At 45.3% G+C, this 25139-nt stretch overlaps 1 protein-coding gene across 1 annotated transcript in view; it reads left to right on the forward strand.

Annotated features, from left to right (window-relative positions):
- The first annotated feature begins 2256 nt into the window (after positions 1-2256).
- The window catches only part of LOC100957721 (NACHT, LRR and PYD domains-containing protein 1-like), a 58417-nt gene continuing 35534 nt past the window's right edge, over positions 2257-25139 (forward strand). Inside the window, 6 exon segments of the mRNA XM_023509140.1 lie at positions 2257-2313; positions 5222-5425; positions 6296-6303; positions 7838-9456; positions 13763-13933; positions 23981-24151. Coding sequence (XP_023364908.1) covers positions 2259-2313; positions 5222-5425; positions 6296-6303; positions 7838-9456; positions 13763-13933; positions 23981-24151 — 2228 coding nt within the window. The 5' untranslated portion in view covers positions 2257-2258.

A 25139-nucleotide genomic window follows, 5' to 3' on the forward strand; every position in this document is an offset into this window, starting at 1 on the left:
CAAAAAAATCAACACATGGAATCCCACATAGGCATAAATGTATTCATGATCTATGTATATGTGACTTGGTAATAAAAGGAAAAAAATAAAATGTAAGTCCACATTTAAAAAGAAACAATAAAATAAAATTAAGTATGGTTAAAAAAAAAAAAAAGAATAGCCCCCACATTCCTCCCTCAGAACATTCCCCAGGAGCCTCAAGGTCCTTCACAGAGCACTCAGACCCCTCAGGTCATCCTGGACTTTGGCACAGGGCTTTCTCCCTCAGGTAAGTCTGATGCTAGAATATCCTGCAATGTGTTCATGTGCCATAAATAAAACTAACACTTGTCCAATGTATTTAATGACTACTAAGAGCTTTTGCTGAATTTGAGCCTCTTGCCAAACCTATGATGTCCCAGCTAACAGATAAGCAAACTGAGGCTCAGAGAAGTGAATCAGCCAATAAGGAGTAAGTGTCTATGTAAGCCAGGGGCTGGAGCCTGGACTTGGCTAGCCCAGGTCAAATCAGGATATCTCTAGAAACTGCTGGTTCTTTTTATCAGAGAGGAGCAAACAAGTTGGTAATGTCATACCTCAATGTGGAGACCGCAACCTCTGCTGAGTTTACAAAACAGGAAGAAGTGTTGGCTTTGCAGTGATGGGGGAAGAAGGGGACTCTTTTGCTTTCCGTTAAAGTATTTACTAGCTGAGAACCAAGCTGCTCACAAAGCAGACAGCCCCCTGGCCTGGGACACACTTCTCAGGGCCCCTCGAAGCATGGCAGGATAAGCAATGAGGCTCAGGAAGCCTCCAAAACCATGAAAGGCTGGGAAGGATGCTCCCTGGTCTGGCCCTAATGTTTTCCAAGAAAGAGCTGCCCTGGCAGACAGGGGCCCCCACCCATTCTGAAAGCCTGCCTCAAACATAGCCTGCCTCAGACATTGAGCTACCTGCCAGGAAACTGTGCACCCTGGCTCTGCAGGCAGGCTCTGGGTGATGGGAAGGCAGATATCTACATATTTGTTTGTATTGTTTGCTTTTTGAAACAGAGTCTCACTGTTACCTTCAGTAGAGTGCCATGGCATCATAGCTCACATTGACATCACACTCTTGGGCTCATGTGATTCTCCTGTCTCAGCCTCCAAAGTAGCTGAGACTATAGGCACCCGATGCAATGCCCAGCTATTTTTAGAGAAGGGGTCTCACTCTTGCTCAGGCTGGACTCTAACTCCTGAGCTCAGCCAATCTACCCTCCTCAATCTCACAGAGTGCTAGCATTATAGGTGTGAGCCACCTCTCTGACCTCAGTTAGCTGCATGAACATGTGTGCCTATCTGTCTGCACATGCTACCTCCTGTGCCCCAGCCTGCCTGTGGGTACTGCCTCCCTAGATATCCAGCTCAAAGTCTCTGCTATACTGTGGCTGTACTAGGACACCACCCTCCCCTGGCCACACCCCCATGGGTTTCCCCTGAGTAACTTTTTCATCCTGCTCTGGCTGGCCCTGGGTTGTTTTCACTGGTTGGTATCCCAGGGCCAGGAAAGGTCTGAAGAGACACTGTAAGCCTCTGAAGAGACCCCTTCTGCCAGCATTGCAGCTAAAAGATTAATCCCAGGTGTCTGGGGCCCAAGAGAAGGAAGAATCTGAGGAACACAAAACCGTGAGTGTCACCTACACCCTACCCCCTGCCCTCGCCTCCCCACTCCCATCACCCTGCTGAGCCCTGGGCCTGACCCCTGCACCTGCACATAAACTGACTTCTTCCAACATTTCCCAGTCTCTTCCAGAATCCTCCCCCTCCTGACTTTTCCTAACACTCCCCTTCCCCTCACCCCTGCCAACATCATCTACTGGCAGATGCCCTGCGGCTTACAAAACTGGTGTGAATGCTGAAGAATTTACCAAGCCAAGAGTAATAAGCCCAGTGGGAGTTTCACAGTGGGAGATGGTAGAGCCAAGGCAAAGGAAACCACTGTTCTCTACACAACCAACACCCCTCAACACCCATCCACCTGAACATCCCCCAGTGATCTATTCTGGGCCAGACATGGCCAGCAGAGGCCAGCGGCAACTGGGTGATTACTTGGAGCTACTGAAGAAGGAGGAGCTGAAGGAGTTCCAGCTTCGTCTGTCCAGTGAAGCATCCTTTCAGGGGCCTTCCAGTGTGGCGGCTGTTCCACCAGAGAAGATGAGTGGCATGGAGGTGGCTTCACGCCTGGTGGCTCAGTATGGGCAGCAGCAGGCCTGGGACCTGACTCTGCAAACCTGGAGGCAGATGGGCCTGAGCTCACTCCATGCTCAGGCCCAGGCAGAGGTGGGCTCATTGTCAGGTGAGTGCACAAAGGGCCCTTCTGTCTGCTGTACTCCTCCTGGAGCCCGTTCCTCCACCCTGGGGTCTCACCACTACCACTGCACCCTCCCTGCCAGGTCTGCTGCTGGGCAATGACTTGGGACCAACCTGACAAAGATTAAGCTGGAGCTGGGGGCCCTTGTTGGGTCCCAGAGCCCCACGCCCTTTTCTCTTCAAGTGCATCTCCCCACCCTTATGGCCTTCACCATGCCTGGGAGGGAGATGCAGAGATATGCAGAAGGGTGCCGGAAAGGGTGGGGATGGACTTCAGACCCAGCTCCCGGGCAGAGCATTTTCCTGGCAGGCAGTGATGGGCACAGACTCAGGCAGAGGCAGGTTTCAGTCCTGGCACTGCCACCTTGAGAAAATCACTTCACCAATCTCTCTGTCTCTATTTCTCCATCTTTAAAATGGGAGAGCAAGAGACTCCCTCCTTAGGCTGTGTGAGGGAGACCATGGAAACTAACTCTGGTAAACATTCAGCCCTGAGTCTGATGTATACAAATCCTTGATATATAAGAGCTCTTCTTGCTATTGCTACTGCTGCTGTTGTTATAATTACTATAAACAGCCCTGGGAGGCAGAAGCCTTAGCCCCAAATGTGAGCGGGATAGTGACATACACAGGGAGTGGGGTCAGAACAAGGACAAATACGCACTTTTCCTGAATCCCAGAACACTACTTTATGCCCAGCAGTGTCCATCAGAGAATCATCTTCGGATGAACCATTGGAAAAGATTGTGGAGGGCTGGGCAGTGCCTGTGGCTCAATGGAGGAAGGCACCAGCTCCATGTGCTGGAGGTGGCAAACCCAGCCCCCACCAAAAACCACCAAAAAAAGAAATAATAATAATAATAAAAAGAAAAAGAAAAAAAAGTTGTGGAGGACTGCAGTATCTGACCTGGCTTCTCTTGACTTCTCTTTGCTGAGACCAGAGATCTGCTTAATATTGAGAGCCCTGGCCTCAGTCTCTTGGCTTCTGCCCCTGCCCCTCTGACATATCTCCAACATTTCTGTCTCCTTTCTGTAGTAGACAACCTCCCATCCCTCTGCTCCCCACATGTACATAATCTGAATCTGGAGTCCCTAAGCCAGCCCATCCCTGTTTGCAAGCTGAAGAACTTCACAGACATTAAAATTTTCCCATTAATGGAACACCTCCAGGATTCAGAAAGGAAAGATATATTTAGATTTGAACACTCTTGCAAATATAAATCTTGCTAAGCTGGGCTGGGAGCCCCAGGTAAGGCTATACATGAATCACTGGATCTCCAGATGGGTGAGCATGTAGCTACATTGGGACCTGGAAGGGAGGACAGCAGAGGAAGTGTGGGGGAGCTGGGGTGGGGTGTTAAGAGCCAGTAGCCCTCAAAATATCTTTCAAGGACCTGCCAATGCTGAGATTATACCCACTCCCCATAGGACATATGGGGAAACTGAGACCAACATAGGTCAGGCAGTGTGTCTCACCCAACTGGGTGCCATGTGTGACATGGTCCTTGCCAACCAGAGTTCAGTTTGCTGTTGTGGTAGACTCTGAAGATTCTTGGGTTCAGGCTGGTGCAGAAATTCTTGAGGACACTATTCTCCAGGTGGGCCCCAAGAGGCAAATTTCATTTCTCAGCCCAACCCACTTCCCTCACCTGATTTCCTTTATTTTGGTCTCTGATACCCTGAATCACCCAGTCTGCAAACCTCAGCTACACCCTTGCCTCTTCCGCTTCTCATGAAAGCTTCAAAGTGGCCACCTCTTCCCAAAGCAGATGGCTAGAGAGAGGAGCTCATTTGTTCAAGCTCACACAGCATTTAGTGGCAGAGCAAGAGCTAGAACCAAGAACAATGCATTCTGGGTGCAGGGATTTCCTCCTCAGCCTGCTGCTGCTTTGTGACTCCCAGTCTCCACCTGGCCCTTTCTGTTTCCCTTCCTTCTGTGCCTACTCTCACCACCACCCCAATCCTCATACCCTGCAAAGATCCTCACAGGCCCAGACTCCACTGCCTTCAGTTTTCACCCCTACTTCACTACCTTGTTGTGTGACATGAAACAAACCTCTCCACCCCTCTGTCTCATTTTCCTCCTCAGAGCCTTCATATGACTACTGATTTTTCCCTCCTCATGCCACCTCCCACTCCACAGTACAGACTTTGTACTTCTCTGAGTGATGCACAAAAAAATCTACCTGCATTACAGTTCAAGTGCATGATGTAAATACTACTGAAGACATTGTAGCAGATATGTTAAACTGTTCACATCTCTCCCTACAAAGAGGACCTCGTATGCTCCCGCCAGCATTCTTCTCTCTCTTTTCCTACCCTCCTGCAGTACCCAGTCTTACTGGCTCTTCCCTTCTCTGTGACACAGAGAAATTCTGCTCTGCCCCCAATTTGCATAACTTTCATTTCAGTGCCTAGTAAAGCAGCTGCCTGGTGGTAAAGAGAACCCACCCTCTTTAGACTACCATTCAGTAACTACTTATTTTTACCCAAAATGGGGAGCTCAACTCTCCAAGTGGCTTATCAAGATCTTCCTCCTCAGGCTGGATGCAGTGGCTCATGCCTATAGTCCAAGCTACTGGGAGGCTGAGGTCAGAGGATGAATTGAGCCCTAGAGTTGGAGGCTACAGTGAGCTACATAGACATTGGTTGAACTGTAGCCCATGCAACAAAAAGAGACTGTCTAAAAAAAAAAGTTACAACCTATTAAACACTATATTCCCACTGAGAAGTTTCAGACCAGCTAGCTACTAGGAATAAAATCATCTCTCTATGTTCACATGGCTTTAAAAATAGTATTACTGAAACCCAGTTGTGAGAGTTCCAACAGTATACACTGAAAATAAAATGCATGCTCGATAAATTGTCATTTCTTTACTGTAATTCCCTCACAGAAAAACCTTCCCTGCTCTCCTACCAAGATCTTTCAAGCTTCCCAGACCAGCAGTCTGCAAGACAGGAGTCACCCAACACCTCCACATCCACAGCGGTGCCGCTGAGAAGAAAATTCCCACTTCAGCCCAACCCGAAGCCCAGAAAGCAGGAGGCTCTTGCAACCAAGTTGCCTCTGGCTGAAACATGTCTAAAGAACTTCTCAGGTGAGACCCTGCTGAGCTCCAGGGAGAGGGGTGGCAAAGGCATGGACCAAGAGTCCCCTGCTGGGACACCTGACCAAGAGTCTCCTGGGGTAGATCCACCCTCTCTACTCTGCCCCCCTCCAGATCTGGAAGCACAGGAGAGCCCCATTTCTGAATTGCTCCAAACTGCCAAAACTTTTGTGCCATGGAAAAATGGGAACTTCATCGGGTGTTAATTGGTTAATTTGTAGGGAGGGGAGAGTAAGAGGGTCCTGGGTATGGGGCGGGGCAGGGGCTTGCAAAGAGCAGCTCTTAGGGGTTGCTGGCTGTCACAGAACATAGTTTGAGCTAAAAAATGTCCAATTGCCCTGCTCTCCAAAAAAAAATATAAAAGAGTCCCATTAGGGCCAGGTTGACAGGCTAAACACAGAGGACCTAAAACACATCTGAAATGGCTCTCCAGAAGTCCTATTATGGAGTCTCTCCACTGGACCAATGTACTGTTTCCAGAACACCCTTGAACATTAATATGCAGGTGCCTCTTCTACCATAGGAAACACTTCACCCAGTTTACTGGACGGGACACTGGTCTGGGGTCAGGAGAGCTGGATTTGATTTCCACTGAGCTTCTCCCTCCCTGGGAAGCACAGAGCAAGTCACACGCCCATAGTGTTTGCTGGACGTCCTCTGTGTCAGCCCCTGGATCTTGCCGCTACTCTTGCCCACTAGCCCCATAAGATGTTGTTTATTATCTGACCTTGAAAATGAGGAAATGGGGCTCAAATAAGAAAGTCTCCTAATTAGTAGTGGCAGAAAAGGCATTCAGACTTCAGTCTCTCTGACTCCACAAGACACACTTTCAACTCATACATCTTACTCCCTCTGTCTCAGGTATACGGGCCCCTAATGCCAAGGTCTTAATCACGGAACTCTACTGCCTCTAAATAAATGCACTAGGAAAGGTCCCCTTTGAAATCTGAGAGATGATATGTTAAAAGGAGTTCTTCTGTACCCAGCTGGGAGTAAATTTGTAGAATTTGTGGTCCTAAAATGGGGCTCAGGCTCAAAGTATATCAAACGGCTTAATTAGTTACAGAACTTCCCACTCAAAAAAAAAAAAAAAATGAAAGGAAAAAGAAAGGAAGGGGAAAAAGTAAGATTAGAGGCATATTACAGAAACATACAAATGCCATAAACTTACTAGAATGCAATAACCTTAAAAGTGAAAAACAGCCAGTATGTAAGCCATGAGGATTAATCAGTTGCTATAATTGAGGTTTCCATTGCTTCTGAGCATCTTAGCAACCAAGACAAAAAGGGAAATATACAACAGATTACATAATACCTACTACTCAATAGAAGAGAAAAGACCAGTTCAAGAGAAATGCATATTTCCTTGATTCTAAATTCTAAGGGAATCTTCCAAGTGAAGAACTAGAACAAAATAATATTCTTGATAATGGAATAAGAGAAAAGTGAGAGGCATTCAAGATATTGGGAAGGGAAAGAAGGAAGAGTTTGTAGCAATTCTGCTATTTAGAATCTAATGTGGGATCCTGAAGTCCTTCTCTAGGGGACAGTCCCATCTGTGAGCTCAGAGGTTTCTCCCCTTCTGTCTCAGGTTGGAATCCTTCAGAAGCAGAGCCAACGAATGATTTGCTTGCATGTATTTTACTGGGGAGAAGTGAGATGGGGAGGGAGGAGCCCAAAGGTGCACTGTGGTGCAAGTTGTCCCTGTAAATATGAGGCCAGGGATGACCAGTAGAGAGAGTGGACACACCTTGGGGTGTCTGTTCTGGGACAAGGGATCCCCATTCGTTGTCCACTGAGGACTCCTCCTAGAGTCTTAACTCCTGAGCATTTCTGGCCCACCCACTTGTGGGCCGAGAGAGCCCGCAGACTGACCATCACAGGTGCTGCAGAGGGATGGCATTGGGAGTTACGGCAGTGGTGGGAGCTGAGGGGATGCTGTCAGGACCCCACAGCATCTCCAACACTGTCATTATCTCCTTCACCCCTGCATGACCTCCTGCAGGGAGACCTCACAGGCCCAGATTACATAAGAGAAAACCAAAGCTCAGGAGCTAATGGCCCAAGTCATGGGCTTAATAAGGACAGAGAATACATGTTTTGTTCACTCTTTATCCCCAGCCCTTAGAGCAGCACCTGAAACACGAGAAGCCCTTGATAAACATTTGAAGAAGGAAAGTCATACAGGAAGGATGACTTTGTTGAATCAAGATTTGAAGTGGCTTCTTCCACCCCAAAACCCACATTGCTTCAGCTCCATGGCAGGAATACAGCCATCGCTGTAGCCAGTGCTGTCAGTGCCTTTGAGTAAAGGCCTAAAATAGCTGTTGAATGAGTGAAAAATGAATGAACATGACTGTTCTGTACCTTTATGTTCCATCTTTTTCTCCTTTAGTACCGGAGGAAAGTTGCCAAAACCCATGGAGACAGCACCTGTGGTGCACACTGTCCTGGAAAAATGAGGATTTGCACAAAAAATTCACACAGCTGCTACTTCTACAAAGACCTCACCCCAGAAGCCTTAAGTCCCTGGTCAGAAGGAAGAGACAAGTCCCTATAATGGAGAATCAAGGACATTTGATTGAGATCAGAGATTTATTTGGCCCAGGCCTGGGAGCCCAAGAAGAACCCCGCATCGTCATACTGCATGGAGCTGCTGGAATTGGGAAGTCAACACTGGCCAGGGAGGTGCAGAGAGGCTGGGAGGAAGGCCAGCTGTACCAGGACCGCTTCCAGCATGTCTTCTACTTCAGCTGTGCAGAGCTGGCCCAGTCTAAGGTGATGAGTCTCGCTGACCTCATCACACAAGCCCAGGAGGCCCCTCCAGCTTCCCTTCAGCAGGTTCTGTCTCGGCCAGAGCAGCTGCTCTTCATCCTCGATGGTGTGGATGAGCCAAGATGGGTCTTACAGCAACAGAATGCTGAGTTCTGCCAACACTGGAGCCAGCCACAGCAGGTGGCCATGCTGCTGGGCAGTTTGCTGGGGAAAACCATACTTCCCGAGGCATCCTTCCTGATCACAACTCGGACTGTGGCTCTGCAGCAGCTCATTCCTTCTCTGAAGCAGCCACGTTGGGTGGAGGTCCTGGGGTTCTCTGAGTCTAGCAGGAAGGAATATTTCTACAGCTATTTCACAGTAAAAAGCCAAGCACTTAGAGCTCTCAGCCTGGTTGAGTCAAACCCAGCAGTCTGGACCATGTGTCTCATGCCTTGGCTGTCCTGGCTGGTCTGCACCTGCCTGAAACAGCAGATGGAGAGGGGGGAGGATCTCACACTGACCACCATGACTGTCACTGGCCTCTATTGGTGCTACCTCTCCCAGGCTCTCCCGGCTCAGCCCCTCCGGCCCCATCTGAGAAGCATCTGCTCCCTGGCTGCTGAGGGCATCAGGAGAAAAAGGAGCCTCTTCAGCCCAGGTGACCTCAGGAGACACGGGTTAAATGGGCGCATCATCTCCACTTTTGTGACAATGGGTGTTCTTCTAAAGCACCCCAACTCCCGGGTCTATAGCTTCATCCACAGATGTTTCCAGGAATTCTTGGCAGCAGTGTCCTATGTCTTGGGGGATGAGAAGAGAGGTGAACATTGTAACAGCATCAGAGGTGTGAGAGGTTTGCCACAAGCACACAAAACACATGTCCTGTCCCGGGCACCAACCAGGCGTTTCCTATTCGGCCTATTAGGTGAGCAGGCAGGGAGAGAGATGGAGAGCATCTTCACCTGCCAGCGGGCTCCAGAGCTGAAGCAAGAGCTGCTGCAATGGGCCAAGAGGGAGGCCTGTGTCCTGCAGTCTCCCCAGTTGCCTGGCTTTCTGGAGTTGTTCTATTGTTTGTATGAGACTCAGGATGAGGAGTTTGTGACACAGGTGATGGTCCATTTCCAAGGATCGAGCGTGTGTGTCCAAACAGGCATGGAGCTCCTGGTGTTCACTTTCTGCATCAAATTCTGCCACCACATGAAGAGGCTCCAACTGAATAAGGGTGAACAGCACATACCAATGCCGAGGTCCCTGGGGGTAGTCCTGTGAGTACACACCTGCCCCTCCATCCAGTTCCTCTGTCTGTTTCATGAGCCTGAATGTCCTGAGCACTGAAGCCTTTCTCTCTGAGCCTGGGCAGGGGGCTAAAGCAATCTCTGCCATTCTCTGCCCACTGTGGGACAGGCCCTGCTTGCTTCTAGAGATGCCTGGTGGGGTCCCACCTTGAGCTTCACCCCTTCTCCTACCCCTAGGACAACTGCTCACCTTCTCCCCTTCACATACTCCCCCTTCATGCTGACCTTAGCTGTCCCACACTCCCCAAGGGTCAGGCAGCACCCCTGCACCTGCTGCTCTCTCCATGTGCTTTTTCCTCAGACACTGCTAACTGGGATGCTTCAAGTGTCCCCCTCAATGGCAATAGCAATGGCCCTGAGATCTTCCCCCACCACCTCAGAATCCAGGTCTGCAAAGAAGTCCTCTATTTTTCCCAGCACAACTGACTTCTTCTTTGTGTGCATGGTGCCAGGATTGGGTCTCTCAACCTGAAACCCTCCTCTGAGGATGCAGGAGCATCTTTCTCTGATCCTTCTCCAGGCTAGCAACACTGAGAACCTCCCCATTTGACTTCCCTTGCCTCTGTTGCAGGATTATTCATAATACTGGTACGTGTCTCTCTCCCCCTTCAAATGACTCATTCCATAAATATTTCTTAAGCACTACTCTTATGCCAGGCCCTACAGACCACAGATTAAAGACACAATCCCTGCCCTAATGGGCTCAAAGACTGGAGAAGACAGCATTCATCCAAACAGGATGACAGAGTGTGACACCTTGTTGTTGGTATTAATCTCTCACTGTAGGTATTAAAGGTCTGGACAAGGTACTACTGTAGCCCAGGGAAGGAAGTGAGCACACTGGGGGACCAGGAAAGAAAAAAATTTTCAGAAGAAATCATAGATTAGGGTCTTTTATTTTCAGGGATTTTTTTTGTTTGTTTGTTTTTGCGGTTTTTTGGCCAGGGCTGGGTTTGAACCTGCCACCTCCAGCATATTTGGCTGGTGCCCTACTCCTTTGACCCACAGTCACTCCCCAACTATTTTCAGATTTTTAAAGTTTTTTTTATCACAATATAATTCATGTTCATTGTAGAAAAATAAGGATAGATAAGTAAGCAAAAAGATGAAAATTAATGTCTACTAGAATTCTGTTGCTCAGAGATGACCATCATTAAGAATTGAATGGTCAATTCTAAAAATTCCAGCCTTTTTTCTCGGGACATTCACTTCTATGGCAAAATTGAACCATGCCATACATTTTTGTTTTACATCAGCTTTATTTTCATGATATATTGAGGTTATCTTCCTGTGTTAAGTAATCTGAGACAACAGCTTTTGAATCACCACGTGGTATTCCACAGGGAAAGGACCATGGCTGATTAAGCCATTATACTATTCTTGCCCCTTTTAGGTTGTTTCCAGTTGTTCTTGGTTATACATGTGACATAGGGCCAGATGCAGTGGCTCATTCCTGTAATCCCAGCATTCTGGGAGGGCAAAGTGAAAGGACCACATGAGTTCATGAGTTCAAGACCTGCCTGAGCAAGACTGAGACTCTATCTCTACCAAAAATAAAGAATTTAGCTGGGCATTGTGACGGGTGTCTGTTATCCCAGCTACTGGGGAGAGTGAGGTGAGAGGATGCCTTGAGCCCAGGAATTTGAAGTTGCAGTGAGCTCTGATGATACCACTGGTAGGTCGGGCAACAGAGACCTGTCTCAAAAAATAAAATGAAATAAACATGAAGTCAGTCTTAACAGACTTATGTACAGGAGGTACAAGTGGTAGTGGCCTGATGTGGGGGCTCAAGGTACCAGGAACATCAGGCCAGAGCAAGAGAGTTTAGGATGGACAGTGGCAAGTAGAGCTTGGAGGGAATCCCATGGGGAAAGCTGGAGCTATAGCTGCAAATGGGAAGGGAAATTTTAAAGGCAGAGAATCAGCTAGACAAGGTAGAGAGAACAGTAAGATTCTACTATAAACAAACAAAAAGTTCCAGGAAGACATAAGGAAGCCTGGCTGAAGGCTGTGGGAAGGGAGAAGAAGACTAACCAGAGATATTAAGGAAATGAAAATGGCAGGTGGGAGGCTCCCAGGTATTTGCCTTATAATGAAGCATCATGCATTTTGAATAATTAATTTTTAATTTTTTCTTTCAGTCACTCTTATTAAAGATGGCAAAGGTTGAATGAAAGAAAAAATTAAAAATTCAAGTTTCACAAAACTAAATAAGTATAAAAGAAATTCAGATAATTAAACCTTCAAATGATGGAGTTTTTTGGACATATTTGTAGCAATTCAGAAGTTGTTGAAACTTAAAACATTTGGGATTCTCTGTGACATCTTTTATTTTGATGTCTCTGAAGATATTTTATTTTCCATAAAAATATCATTGTACAATGCTCTTCAGAGAAAGAAAAATTCCTTCAATGCTCCCAAAATACCATGTGGTTTAACAGTAATCCTTTTCCTTTTCAAAACTAAATATTTAATTGATAATAAGCAACTGATTTCTTGTGAAATATATAGCATTTATGTTTTCAAGTCTTCTTTGCTTTTAATTTAACTAGAGGGAAATCCAGTTTAAACCTGTATTTTTTGTAATTAGCCAAATCAAAGGTAGCATAATTGAAGGTTAGTAAAATAAAATGTTAAATAGTGATGCTGATAACTACTTTCAATTAGCTGGAAACAGTGATATGAATTTGTTATAACAAGATAGTTCTGATTTAGATATAATAGATTTTAGATAAAATAGCAAACAATTCTTTTGAAATTTCAACTATATACTAAATATTAACCTGGTCAAATTTACTCCATATTATATTCAGTTGCTCTAATGTATAGCAAGTTGATGCTAAAATAATGACAAGACTATCACTGATCTAAGTACATATATATATTTCCCCTTTACCTTTCTTTGGGGAAAAAAAGAAGAAGAAAACATTACTCTGTTTGCTCAGACAGCAAGGAGAAACTGTTTCTTTGAGCCTTCTTTTCAACACAGGTGGGGCGTGGGTTGCAGCATTTCAGTACCCTAACTGGAACAGGGAAGGAAGGAAATGCTCCAGCTGTTTTAGTCAGTGAACATTTATTACTATGCTTGGATTGGCCACTTCTCCATAATATCTTTTAACCCTCACAGAACTCTCTGTGGCAGAAACTGTGGTTGTTCCCTTTTTGCAGCTGAGGAGGCTAACTGAGGCCCAGGAGGTGGAGCCAATGAGCAGGCGCTTGTCCTCCTACCCCGTCCCCCTCACCTCTCCTCCTGCCTCAGCACAGCTCTGCAGATTTGCAAGGAAGATGAATTAAGGTTGTAGTGATATTGGGATGTATTAGATTGAAAGTTAGTGAAGCTATCTCACCAGAACACAGAAACATCACTCTACGGCCATACCACCCTAAACATGCCAGATCTCATCTGATCACAGGAGCTAAGCAGGGTCTGGCCTGGTTAGTACTTCATTGGGAGAAAATAGAAATATGAATATGAAACTTGGGATAGAGCTTGAGAAGGTGAAGCCTGAGAAGTAGATGAGGTCACTAAAGCAGTGTGTGAATGTGGAGAAATTAAAGGGGTGGAAATTATACAAGGCAGCATCTATTTCAACACTCTCAAACTCCATCATGCTCTCCTCTCCAGTCTGCAAATATCCTCTGTTAAGATGTTCCCTTTACTATCTCCTCCCAAAGACCCTATCTGTGGTCTTGCTACTCTTGGAAGGGGATACAGTCCCATCCAAGCCAACCGTCAGTATGTAAGTATATGATCACATACTACCTTTCATCATAAACGCACTCTCAGACCACCTCTCCCAGCCTCTGTGCCCATCACCTTTCCTTTCTTGGAGTCCAGAATATCTATTCCAAAGAATTACAGGTGTGTCTACATCAAAGAGAGGAAGGCTGTCCAAATCACCAACCTTCTGCTCTGTGCCAGGCCCTGTGCTTGGGCACTGCAGATAAAAATGATGACAAGTATCTGCCCCTGTCCTCAGGGGCCTTCTATGCTAAGGCAGAAACAGACACACCAAATGAGCATGTCAGTACACTGTGGGGGGGGTGGGGGGTGGGGATTGGATGTACAATGAGGAGCCACACAGAGGAGGAGCCCTAAGCCAAGGTGGTAGGGACAGAGGGCCTGGTGGGAAAGCTGGCCAGTCCCGGGGTAGGACTACCCACAGTGGCCTGGTGCTCAGAAAGACTGAACACCCACTGTATTATGCAGGGCTGTGCACATCAGACACCCCCACACACAGATCACCTCTCTCTTGACCCTCTCTTCCTCCCTCAGCTTCATGCAGATCCCAGTCACAGATGCCTGTTGGCAGCCTCTCTTCTCCATTCTTGAAGTCACTGGAAGCCTGAAGGAGCTGGACCTAAGTGGAAATTCGCTGAGCCACTCTGCAGTGCAGAGTCTTAGGAAGACCCTGAGACGTCCTCGCTGCCACCTGGAGACCCTGCGGTGAGTGTGGCTGGGATTCTGCATTAAGCATGGCTGGGCAGCACATCCAAGGCCGAAGCAGAGTCTAGGGTGAGGGATTGTTCTTTGTGTTCATCTAACATTCATTGTGGCCCTCTTTACCCAAGCACTGACAGGTGCAAGGGCTACTATGGTAAACAAACACAGAATTCTTTTTCTCTCAGAGTTTATAAGACACTGACATTAATCAAAAAAGTACTGAAAAATTTATAATAAATTTATAATAATCTGGTCTCCAGTATAGAAAACCTTTCTTGAGGAAGTAATGCTTCAAAAGAGATTTGAAGACTATAGGGGATTTAACAGAAACAGGAGGGGGAAAAGTTTCAGGCAAAGGTAATGGCAGATACAAAGCCCCTGTGGCAGGAGGGAGGATGAGGCAGCCAAGGAATTGAAAACAGGCCTGTGTGTCTCGTGGGCAGAGAGCAAAGGGGTGTGATGAGGCCAGAGAGAACCAGACCACACAAAGCCTCTGGGCCATGTTGGCATTAGGGATCTTTTCTTGATACAACTTTAAGCAGAAAGTTAACAAGATCTGTACGTTTTTCAATGTAGAAACTGGCTCCTATGCATAAAATGTATTGCTTGGGAAACCATTTAGTAGTTCTTGTAAAGATGGTGATAGTTTAAACTAAGGAAAATTATAGTAGTTTCTGTAAAAGACAGTATTTGATTACTGTGATATTGGCCATAGAGATGGAAAGAAGTGACTGGATTCAAAAGTTCTAGAAAAGCAGAGTAGCTGGGCTCAGTGAAGAATCAAATTTAGGGAGGAGGGGAGAAGAAGATAACAAAGATGATCTTAGGTTTCTGGCCAGAGCAACTCAAGGGATAGTGGCACCTTCAGTGAGATGGAGAATACCAAAAGAAGAGGGCGGGCTATCATGAGTGTGATCTTGTGCTTGTTGGTATTATGTTCCTTTGAAGTATCCAAGTGGGCATGCCAATTAGATATTGAATAAAACTCTATGCAAAGACAGAACTGCCCCACAAAACAGATCTCAATGAATTGAAAAGACTTAAAATTATGCAAAATAACCCAATTTTATTTCTCTGATCATGATGAAATAAAATTAGAAATCAAAAACAGAAGGAAATTTGGGGGATCCACGAAGACACTAAAATTAAACAGCAAACTCCTAATAACAAATGGGTCAAAGAAGAAATCACAAAGGAAACTAGAAAATACTTTGAGATGAATAAAAACAAAAACACAACATATCAAAATGTGTTAGATACAGCTAAAGCAGTGCTGAAAGGAAAAGATATAGCTATAAATGCCTCTGTTAAAAAAGAAGATAGGATACCACTAAGTAATTACTAGAATGGTCAAATATGAAGTAGTGAAGACACTAAATTCTAATAAGGAACTCTTATCCATCACTAATGGGAATGCAAAATGGTATGGCCATTTGGAAGATGGATTGGCAGTTTTTTATAAACATAAACATACTTTTATCATATGCTCCAGCAACCACATTCCTTGGTATTTACCCAAATGAGTTCAAACCTATGTCCACAATAATCTATAATGGATGTTTACATTAGCTTTATTCATAATTGCTAAAACTTGGTAACAACCAAGATACCCTTCAATAGGTGACTGGATAAATAACTGTGGTACACACAGACAATAGACTATTAAATGCTAAAAAGAAGTAATCTATCAAGCCAGAAATGATATGCACCTTACATATAACACTAAGTGAAAGAAGCCAATAGAATAGACTACATACTGTATGATTCCAATCATATGACATTTGGAAAAAGTCAAAACTGTGGAGACGGTAAAATGATCAGTGGCTGCCAGGGGTATACAGGGAGGAAAGGCAGAAAAGGCAAAGCATAGAGGATTTTCAGGATAGTGAAACTATTCTGTGTGATACTATAATAGTGGATATATGTCATCATACAATTGTCACAATCCATGGAATAAACCACACAAAGAGTAAACCCAATGTAAACTATGGATTTGGGGTAGTAATGACGTATCTATGCAGGTTCATCAATCTGGTAGCAAATGTATCACTGTGGTGCAGGATGTCTATAGTGGAGAAGATGGTATGTGGGTAAGGATGGGGGTATATAAGAACTCCCTGTACTTTTTGCTATGAACCTAAAACTTTTCTAGAAATAAAGTTGGAAGGAAAGGAGGGAGAGAAGGAAAGAAGGAGGAAAGGAGAAATGAGGGAAGGGGAAAAAAAAGAGATCTTAAACTTTAAGGAATTTATTTTAAAAGCAAGCAAAACCAAAGCAAAAAGAAGGATACAATATAGACAACAGTGGAAATAAATTAAATATAAAGCAGAAAAATGGCATATAAAAATCAATGAAATCAAAAGTTGGTTATTTGTAACAAAATTGGCAAATTTTAGTTAAATTGACTAAGGTAAAGAAAGATAAGAGTCAAATTACTAAACTCAGGAATAAAAGAGGGAGCATCACAATTGGCCTTACAAAAATAAAAAGGACTAAAAGAGAATGTTATGAAACATTTTAAACCAACAAATTAATAAGGTTGTAAAACAGGCCTATTTCTAAAAGGACAAAAACTGACTCAAGAAATAAAAAATCCAAATATACCTAATAACAAGTAAAGATAATGAATTACAAAATGAAAAACTTGCTATTCAAAAAAAGGATAACCTCAAATTTACCAGTGAAATCTAGCAAACACTTAAGGAAGAATTAAAACTGACTTTCTCAAACTCTTCCATCAATAGAAAAAAAAGGGAATACTTGCCAAATCATTCCATCAAACACATACTCTGTACCATAATCATACAAAGACAACAAAGGACACCACAAGAAAAAAAACTTCCAGGCTAATATGTCTTATGAATACATATGCAAAAATCCTCAAAAAGTATTAGCAACATACAAAAAGGATTAGATACTATGATCAAGGGGGATTTATCTCAGGAATATTAAGATTTTTAACTGAGGAAAAATCAATCAATGCAATGCACTATGTTAGTAAAAGAAAGGACAAAACGGCTCAGCACCTATAGCTCAACCGGCTAAGGTGCCAGCCACGTACACCTAAGGTGGCGGGTTCGAATCCCCAGCCCGGACCCTCCAAACAACAATGACGGCTGCAACCAAAAAATAGCCGGGCATTGTGGCGGGAGGCTGTGGTCCCAGCTACTTGGGAGGCAGAGGCAGGAGACTTGCTTGAGCCCAGGAGTTGGAGGTTGCTGTGAGCTGTTGCCACGGCACTCTACCCAGGGGGACAGCTTGAGGCTCTGTCTCAAAAGAAAAAAAAAAAGAAAGGACAAAACCACATAACTATCTCAATAGACACAGAAAATCCAATAAACAAAACCCAATAGCTTCTCACATTGAAAAGAGTCACAAAACTAAGAATAAAAGAGAACGGTATCAACCTGATAAAGATCACCTATGAAAAACCCACTCCTAATATTATACTAAATGCTGAATGACTGAGAACTCTCTCCCTAGGAGCAGGAATAAGATAAAGATGTTGGCTCCTGTTACTTCTATTCACCATGGTACTCAAGGTTCTGTCAAGAGTAATTAGGCAAAAATATAAAATTAAAGTCCTCCAATCTGGAAAGAAAAAAGAAATTAATCCATCTCTGTTTATAGATGACATGATGTTATTTACAAAAATAATCCTAAGAAATCCACAAACATAATTATAAGAACTAGCAAACAAATTTAGCAAGGTTTTAGGAAACAAGATCAATATACAAAAATTAGCCATACCGCTATACACTAGCAATAACAAAAAATTAAATTAGAAAAAATCCACTCACAATAACATCAAAAAGAATAAAATACTTAGAAATAAAATTTTACAAAAGAAGAGCAAGACAGAGACACTGAAAATTACAAAACATTGTTGAAAGAAGTTAAATAAGACCTAAATAAATGGAAAGATATCCCATGTTCATGGAATGGAAGACTCAATATTGTTAAGATAGTAATTCCCCAAAATTGATGTATAGATCCAATGTAATCCCTGCCAAAAATCTCAGCTGCCTTTTGCACCCAAATGAACAAGCAGATCCTAAAATTCATATGCAAAGAGATTTCATGTCAAGTCTGGTAAGTCCCACCCTCCAATGTATAGTGACCAAACAAAAAAGAGCCAACAAAGAAGCCTGGAAAGGAGCAGCCAGGTTGGTGACAGAGACACCAGGAAAGTGTGGTGTCATCAAACCCCACAGAGCAGAGGGTTTAAAGAAGGATGGGGACAGCGGGGTACACTCCTACTGGGAGATGAGATAAAATATAGAACTGAAATCTTTTCACTGATTTAGAGACAGGAGAGTCATGGATGACCTAAGCAGAATAAGCTTTTGTGTGTTCTCAAAGGGCCAGAACGCAAATTGGAATGGGTTGAAAAGAGAGACAGAGTTTTTAAAGAAGAAGAAGAAGAAGAAGAAGAGGAGGAGGCGGAGGAGGAGGAAGAGGAGGAGGAAGAGGAGGAAGAGGAAGAGGAGGAAGAGGAAGAGGAGGAAGAGGAAGAGGAGGAAGAGGAAGAGGAGGAAGAAGAAGAGGAAGAGTAGTATGAATACAAATACTTCAAAGATTTTGGTAGTGAAGATGACAAGTGCACTAAAGCAGAGGGGGATGCTGGCCCAACTAAATGTATGTGTGTGTGTGTGTCCCTGCTTACTTATATTTGAGAAGGAAAAGATCTGAACTTGAGTCTCAGTGGAGGAGGAGTAATGCGAGATCCCAGAAGGAGAAGTTACTGAAGGCTCCCTATCCCCCAAGGGAAAAAGGAAGAAAGAAACTGGCCTTGTGGAAAGAGAAAATGTCTCCTCTACAGTAACAGGAGGAGAGATGAGGACGAGGAACAGAGAAGCAGACACACAGGTTTGACTGTGGGAAGCTGAGAGGTTCACATCTGATGACTTCCTTTTTCTTGTGAAACAGGGATTATCTGCTGCAAGTGAGGGTGAGGGTTGAGGTGTTGGAGGTTTGGGGAAGGTAAAGTTTTCAAATGGTCATTGTAAAGGGCAGGACACTTCTGCCTGCCAGTGTGGAGGCTCATGTGAGGGTAATGGGTGTGGTCTATCGTGGCAGTCACCTATCCTGTTACACAGGTGAGAGTGGGGCAAGGAGTGGGAAATTGGAGTTAGCAGTAAGAATGTGATGGAAAGCTGGAGGGTAATACGTTCTGGATATTGATAATGAGGGATCATGAAATCTAAGATAGATTCCAGGAAAAAAAAGTTGGTAAGAGATTGGGGGAAAAAAGAGATTGCAAGAAAGGAAAGCAACAAGAGATTGTTCATTGAAAAAACATCATACTCTGGGAGGCCAAGATGAGTGGATCTCTTGAGCTCACAAGTTCAAGACCAGCATGAGCAACAGTGAGACCCCCTAACTCTAAAAACTGGCCCAGCATTGTGGTGGGCACCTGTAGTCCCAACGACTTGAGAGACTGAGGCAAGAGAATCACTTGACCCCAAGAGTTTGAGGTTGCTGTGAGCTATGATGCTACCACATTCTACCACTCTACCAGGGCATAATGAAGTGAAACTGCGTCTCAAAAAAAAAGGAAAGAAAGAAAGAAAAAGCATCATAGTGAGAGTTGAGCACACTGAAGGAGGCAAATCCAGCCTCTCTCTATGACTTATGTGTCCACCCGAAGAAATGAGAGGAATTCTGGTTCTACCAGAGAATTCACACCCCAGTATAAAAACAACAACCTGCAACGTACCCCTTACATTGGTGTAGAACTTCACAATCTCCAAACCAAAACACTTCTGTACCCATCATCTTGGGCCTTCCAAATAAGACCCTGTGAAAACGGGAGATCAGGGACAGTTATTCCCACTTTCCAGATGTGAAGAACTCAGGCTCAGGGAAGTTAACTGCTTGCCACATTCACACAGCTAGTAATGGGAGGACAGGACCTGGCACCAATACCTCCTCTCAACCAGGTACATGGGATTAAGGCTGGCTCATTGGGGTAGTGTCATAAAAAGAAAGAAGAGTGGCCCAACATTACCAACCCTGGGTCAGGCAAGTGTGAATATTTCCCACACTAAGAAAGCTTTTCTAAATGAAGAGTGCACGACTTTAGTGTCTTGGATGCTAGACTACCCAAGACTCTCAAGCAAAATCCTAACTAATGATTAGATTATCTTTTAAAAAATATATATAACTGCAAGTTTCTACCCTGTGACCTTTCCCCCCTGCCCCACCCCAGTAACCACCCTTCCACTCTATGTACTTTACTTGCTTTGCTTTTCACATACAAGTGAGATCCTGCAGTATTTTTCCTTCTGTATCTGGGTTAATTCACTTTGGGATTTCAAGGCCAGCACCTGTGCAACAGGCACAGTGAATACATAATATTGATGGATAAACTGAAACTTGATAAAGAAACCTGCCCATTATCTTTAACTTGTGACTGACAGAGGCAAGATTTGAAGTCATGTGTGCCTGGCTCAGAGCCTACACCCTCAGAGTCAGATGGTTTCAGCCTCCTCTCTGAGGTCCAAGGTCAAATGTCCTCAGTGGGTCTGGGGAGAGATTGGGATTTGAGGAAGAGGAATCCACACAGCACAGCCTGTAAAGGCAAATCATTTGGAGGTAAATAAAGCCCCAGAAACGGACATTTGTTTGTGCTGGGATGAGAACAGGGGACAGGAACATGCCCAGTGGAAACCAGATAAGCCAGGTGCCAGGAACCTATTGTACAAGGAGGGTGTGGGCAGGCAGGATGCAGCCATGTGGGGAGGAGGCAGATGGTGAGCACACAGCCACATCTGCCAGCTGGATCCCCAACTTGCTTGGGCAAAACTCTCCACCTCAGGGTTGGAAGTAGAGACAGAACCAAAGGCCAGGGAACTCGAAAATGGGACATGTATTTAATACAGCTGACCTTGGCTTCCAGCTGGAGAGGAAACACAGCGACCCACAGGAACTGTATTAAAGGTTCAGAGCATTAGAAAGGTTGAGAACCACTGGTCTAGAAGCTAGAAAAAAAGAGAGAGGAATCAGGTCTTGTGAAAGCAAGGAGAAGCAGAGATTTTAAAGCGGCAAGGGTCTTTGTTGTCTAACCAGGTATCATCCCTCCTACTCATGACCCCTCCCATAACCACACTCAAGGGCCTCCTGCCAGGTGCCTTCCAAGCCTCTATCTGCAACTCCAGAACCATCCTTCTTCTCCATGTCCCAGAGCCTCTTCAAACTCAGCATGTTCTCAACTAGACTCTCCTCCCTACAACTAAAGAAAACCTGCTCCTCACATCAGAGTCAACTACATCATTTTCAAGACCCAGTGCAAGACAAAAATGCTGTGCCCTTGGATGGGCACAGTGGCTCATACCTGTAATCCTAGCACTCTGGAAGACTGAGGCAGGTGGATTGCTCAAGCTCAGGAGTTCAAGACCAGCCTGAGAGCAAAAGCAAGACCCCATCTCTACTAAAAATAGAAAAACTGAGGCCAGAGGATCACTTGATCCCAAGAATTGGAGGTTGCTGTGAGCTATGATGCCACAGCACTCTACCCAGGGTAGCAGCTTGACTCTGTCTCAAAAAAAAAAAAAAAAATGTAGTGCCCTTTCTCAAAACTAAGGAGAAAAGTACCAGTAAAGGTACTAAGATATGAAGCTTCTCTTCTCTTCCACAGTTTCTCTCTCAGCCTACCTGGTATTTTAATTTGCTACTTAATGTCTCACTCTCTCAAGCCCTGGGACTCTAGCAGAGTGTGTGCAGACACTCGCAGGTGCCATGTGCACATGGATGCCAGGTGCCCCTCCCTCTAGTCACCACAGCCATGCACTGGGCCATGGAGTGGGTGGAAAGTATGTGCTAGGGATTTGGGTGGAGGGAAGAGGGGTTATCTGGCTTGTCTAGCCTATAGCAAGGACAGCTACCACCATGCCCTACCCCAAGATGCCCCACCTGGACCTCCTCATGCCTGACAACAGGTGGCAAAGGTCACTAGGCAAGGGTCCCACTACACCAGGAGGCAGGCAAGTGGGTGTCAAGGAAATCTTCTATCAGAGGGAGGGAGGGAGGGACCTCCCAGGAGATCACACGTGAGCCAAAGACCCGTCATCTTTTCATATTTCACTTACGAGACACAAATTCAAAGATAAAATTAGGAAATTCAAGGTGGTGGCAGACACAGAGAATTAAACCCCGATCACAGGCCCTTCTAATTACACAGCCCCAGGTGACTGTGCCACTGCACGACTGCCTGGTCATATGCCCTTAAAGCTGACCCTTCCTCTCCCACATCTGCTCTCTCAGTGAGTGGCAGCAGCTTCAACTCTGTACCCAATCTAGAGCCTCCTTCAACCCCACCAAGAGTGGTCAGGTCTACCCAAAACATCCCCCACAGCTGCTGCTCTGACCCTGGTGCCCATCCTCTGGCTGAACCACCTGCTTCCTGCCTGGCCACACCCAGCCTTTCTCCACTGGACCTTAGGGATCTTTCCAAAGCAGTGCCCAGGTCACATCATTACTATCCTCAAGAACTTTTACAGGCCCATTATTGTCACCCAAATGAGGTCCAAACATCTTACAATTCCATTCAAGACCTACCACTATCTTGAGATTTTCTTGTTCTACCTTCACACTGCATCTCCACCCAACCCTACCCCCGTATAACCATTAGCTCAACATCCCCAAACTAAATACCTACAGAAATTTGGATCTGTCCTGCCAGCCAGGCACATCATGCCCACACTTTCCCTTGAGGGAGAGCACAACTTCTCCTCCTTCCCTTGTCAAAGCCATTCACTCATTCCTGTGCCTCCAGCTGCACCTGACATGCCCCTCTTGTGAAGCTATTTTGTTCATCCATTCACTACATTCTCTACTTACTAATTAAGGGCCTACTATGTGCTAGACCAGGCACACTTTAACCTATAGGGTTTTATTTGTTTGTTTGTTTTTTACTTTAACCTATAGTTAAACCTCCATGGCACACTTAAATTATATTGATCAAAAAAAAAAGTAAAAAAAAAGAATATATTTACTGTGCTTTGAATTTCTTTCAAAAATAATTTAATTCATGATCTCTTAAAATATTTCCAGCACAGCTGAGATCCTCTCACAGCACGCCAGTTGAAAATCACTGTGCTTGACCCTGCTCTGCACACAGGGGTACAGTTAGTAATAAAAACAGCAAAATTCCTTCCTCATGGAGCTCACATTCCCAGAAGGAGGACAAGAAGCCAAATACATAAGTAAACGATATTGTATGTGATGTGACAGTAGCAGAAAAGAATAACAATTCTGGAGGAGGGTAGGCAATTTTAACCATGCTGACTGACTTTGGTTTTTTGGGGTTTTTTGAGACAGAGTCTCACTATGTCACCCTCAGTAGAGTGCAATGCCATCACAGCTCACAGCAACCTCAACTCTTGGGCTTAAACAATTCTCTTGCCTCAGCCGCCCAAGTAACTGGCACTACAGGCGCCTGCCACAATGCCCAGAGATTTTTTTCTTGCAGTTGTCATTGTTGTTCTAGCTGACCCAGTCTGGGTTTGAACCCTCCAGCCTCAGTGTATTTGGCCATCACACTGCCCCCTGAGCTACGAGTGCCGCCCTCTGACAGACTTTTGAGAAAAGACCTGAAACAGGTGGGAGAGTCACCCATGACGTAACAGGCAAAGAGATGGTTCTAGGCAGAAGAAGCAGCAAGTGCAAAGAATGAGGGGTGGGACCATGTGTGGAGTGTTTGAGGAACTGGGAGGAGGCCAGTGAGAGTAGAGTTAAAATAGATAAGAGACAAGGGCAGAAATGACAAGGAACCAGGTGACCAGGGCACTGTAGACGATGATAATGACCTTGTATTTTACTCTGAGTAATGTCAGAAAACATCAGAATGCTTTGATCATAAAAGTTCCTGACTACTGTTATTTGTTTATAGTCTATCCCCCTGTAGCCTGTGCATCTGGGATACTGGGAGGTGAGGCTGTTCTTACTGACTTCCACATGGCCCACAATAGGTTGTCAGTGGGAGCTTGTGGGTATTCTCTGAATCAAGAGATTAGGAAACTCAAAGCCCTGGGTATGTACTTCCTACAGGTTGGCCAGCTGTGGCCTCACAGCAGAGGACTGCAAGGACCTTGCCCTTGGGCTAAGCACCAGCCAGACCCTGACCGAGTTGGAGCTGAGCTTCAACATGCTTATGAACACAGGAGCCGAGCACCTTTGCCAGGGGCTGAGACAGCAGCGTTGCAGGCTGCAGCGGCTACAGTAATTCCCCTGGGTTGACACTGCCTTGTAGGGTGGACATGGGAGGAACAGGAAACTGCCTGCCTCGGTCAGGTAGACCAGGGGAGGGGCAGAGAAAAAAGAAGACCTGCTTTGGGAGTGGGGGCTGCAGGATGTGAGCCAGGCTGTGGAGGCTCAGGAAGGTGCTCACCCACACCTGGGCTGAGGGATGTGGCCTCTGGGCTCCAAAGGTAGCATGAGCACCCAAGTCCCCGTGGGCATGCACTTTCTAAGCCCCTATTTGAATCACATTTGCTATTGTCCCATTGGCCAAAGCAAGTCCTATGGTGGCCAGGCCAAGATTCCAGGGGTAGAAAAATAGACTCAAGCTCTTAAAGGGAGGATACCACCCAGGGGCATGGATGCAAGGTGGGGGCGGGGGCAGAATGTGTGGCCATTGTCACAGTCTATTAGAGGGTGATGATAACCAATCTGTGATACCAACTTCATAGATTTCTTATGGGGATTAATGGGTGAAGTGCTTAGCACAGGGCTTGCTGTTGCTTTCCTGGTCTCAACAGCTGGGATCTGCCTAGTAACAGGGACTCCTACTTAGCCTGGGGCTCTCTGAGAGCTAAAATCACTAGTGTCCACTTAACTCAGTCTTCTACCTCATCCAAGAGGCCAGTGCCAGGCCTCACATAGAATCAAGGGGACTGTTCACCTCTCCCTGAGACCCCAGGACCCGCTGCCCTTACACACAAAGTTACACATACAATCCTCTGCTCAGAGGGCTGCCATCAGGGTCTCCTTCATAGAAACCACACACTTCCCTCCTTTCTCCCCAAGGCCAAACCTCTCCTCATCCCAGGAAAATTAACTGTTTCCCTACTTGGTAATGCTGAGCAAGAGTTGATGGGATTAGTGAACAGGAAGGGGACTCGGCTGGGATCCCCTTCTAATATCAGGGGTCAGCGATCCCTAGGATAGGCACTTAGTAACTCCTATAAGATTTCATCCTCACTACTTC

This window comes from Otolemur garnettii, unplaced genomic scaffold (genome assembly GCF_000181295.1).
Source record: "Otolemur garnettii isolate 467f Iridium unplaced genomic scaffold, OtoGar3 scaffold00408, whole genome shotgun sequence".
Lineage (NCBI taxonomy): Eukaryota > Metazoa > Chordata > Mammalia > Primates > Galagidae > Otolemur > Otolemur garnettii.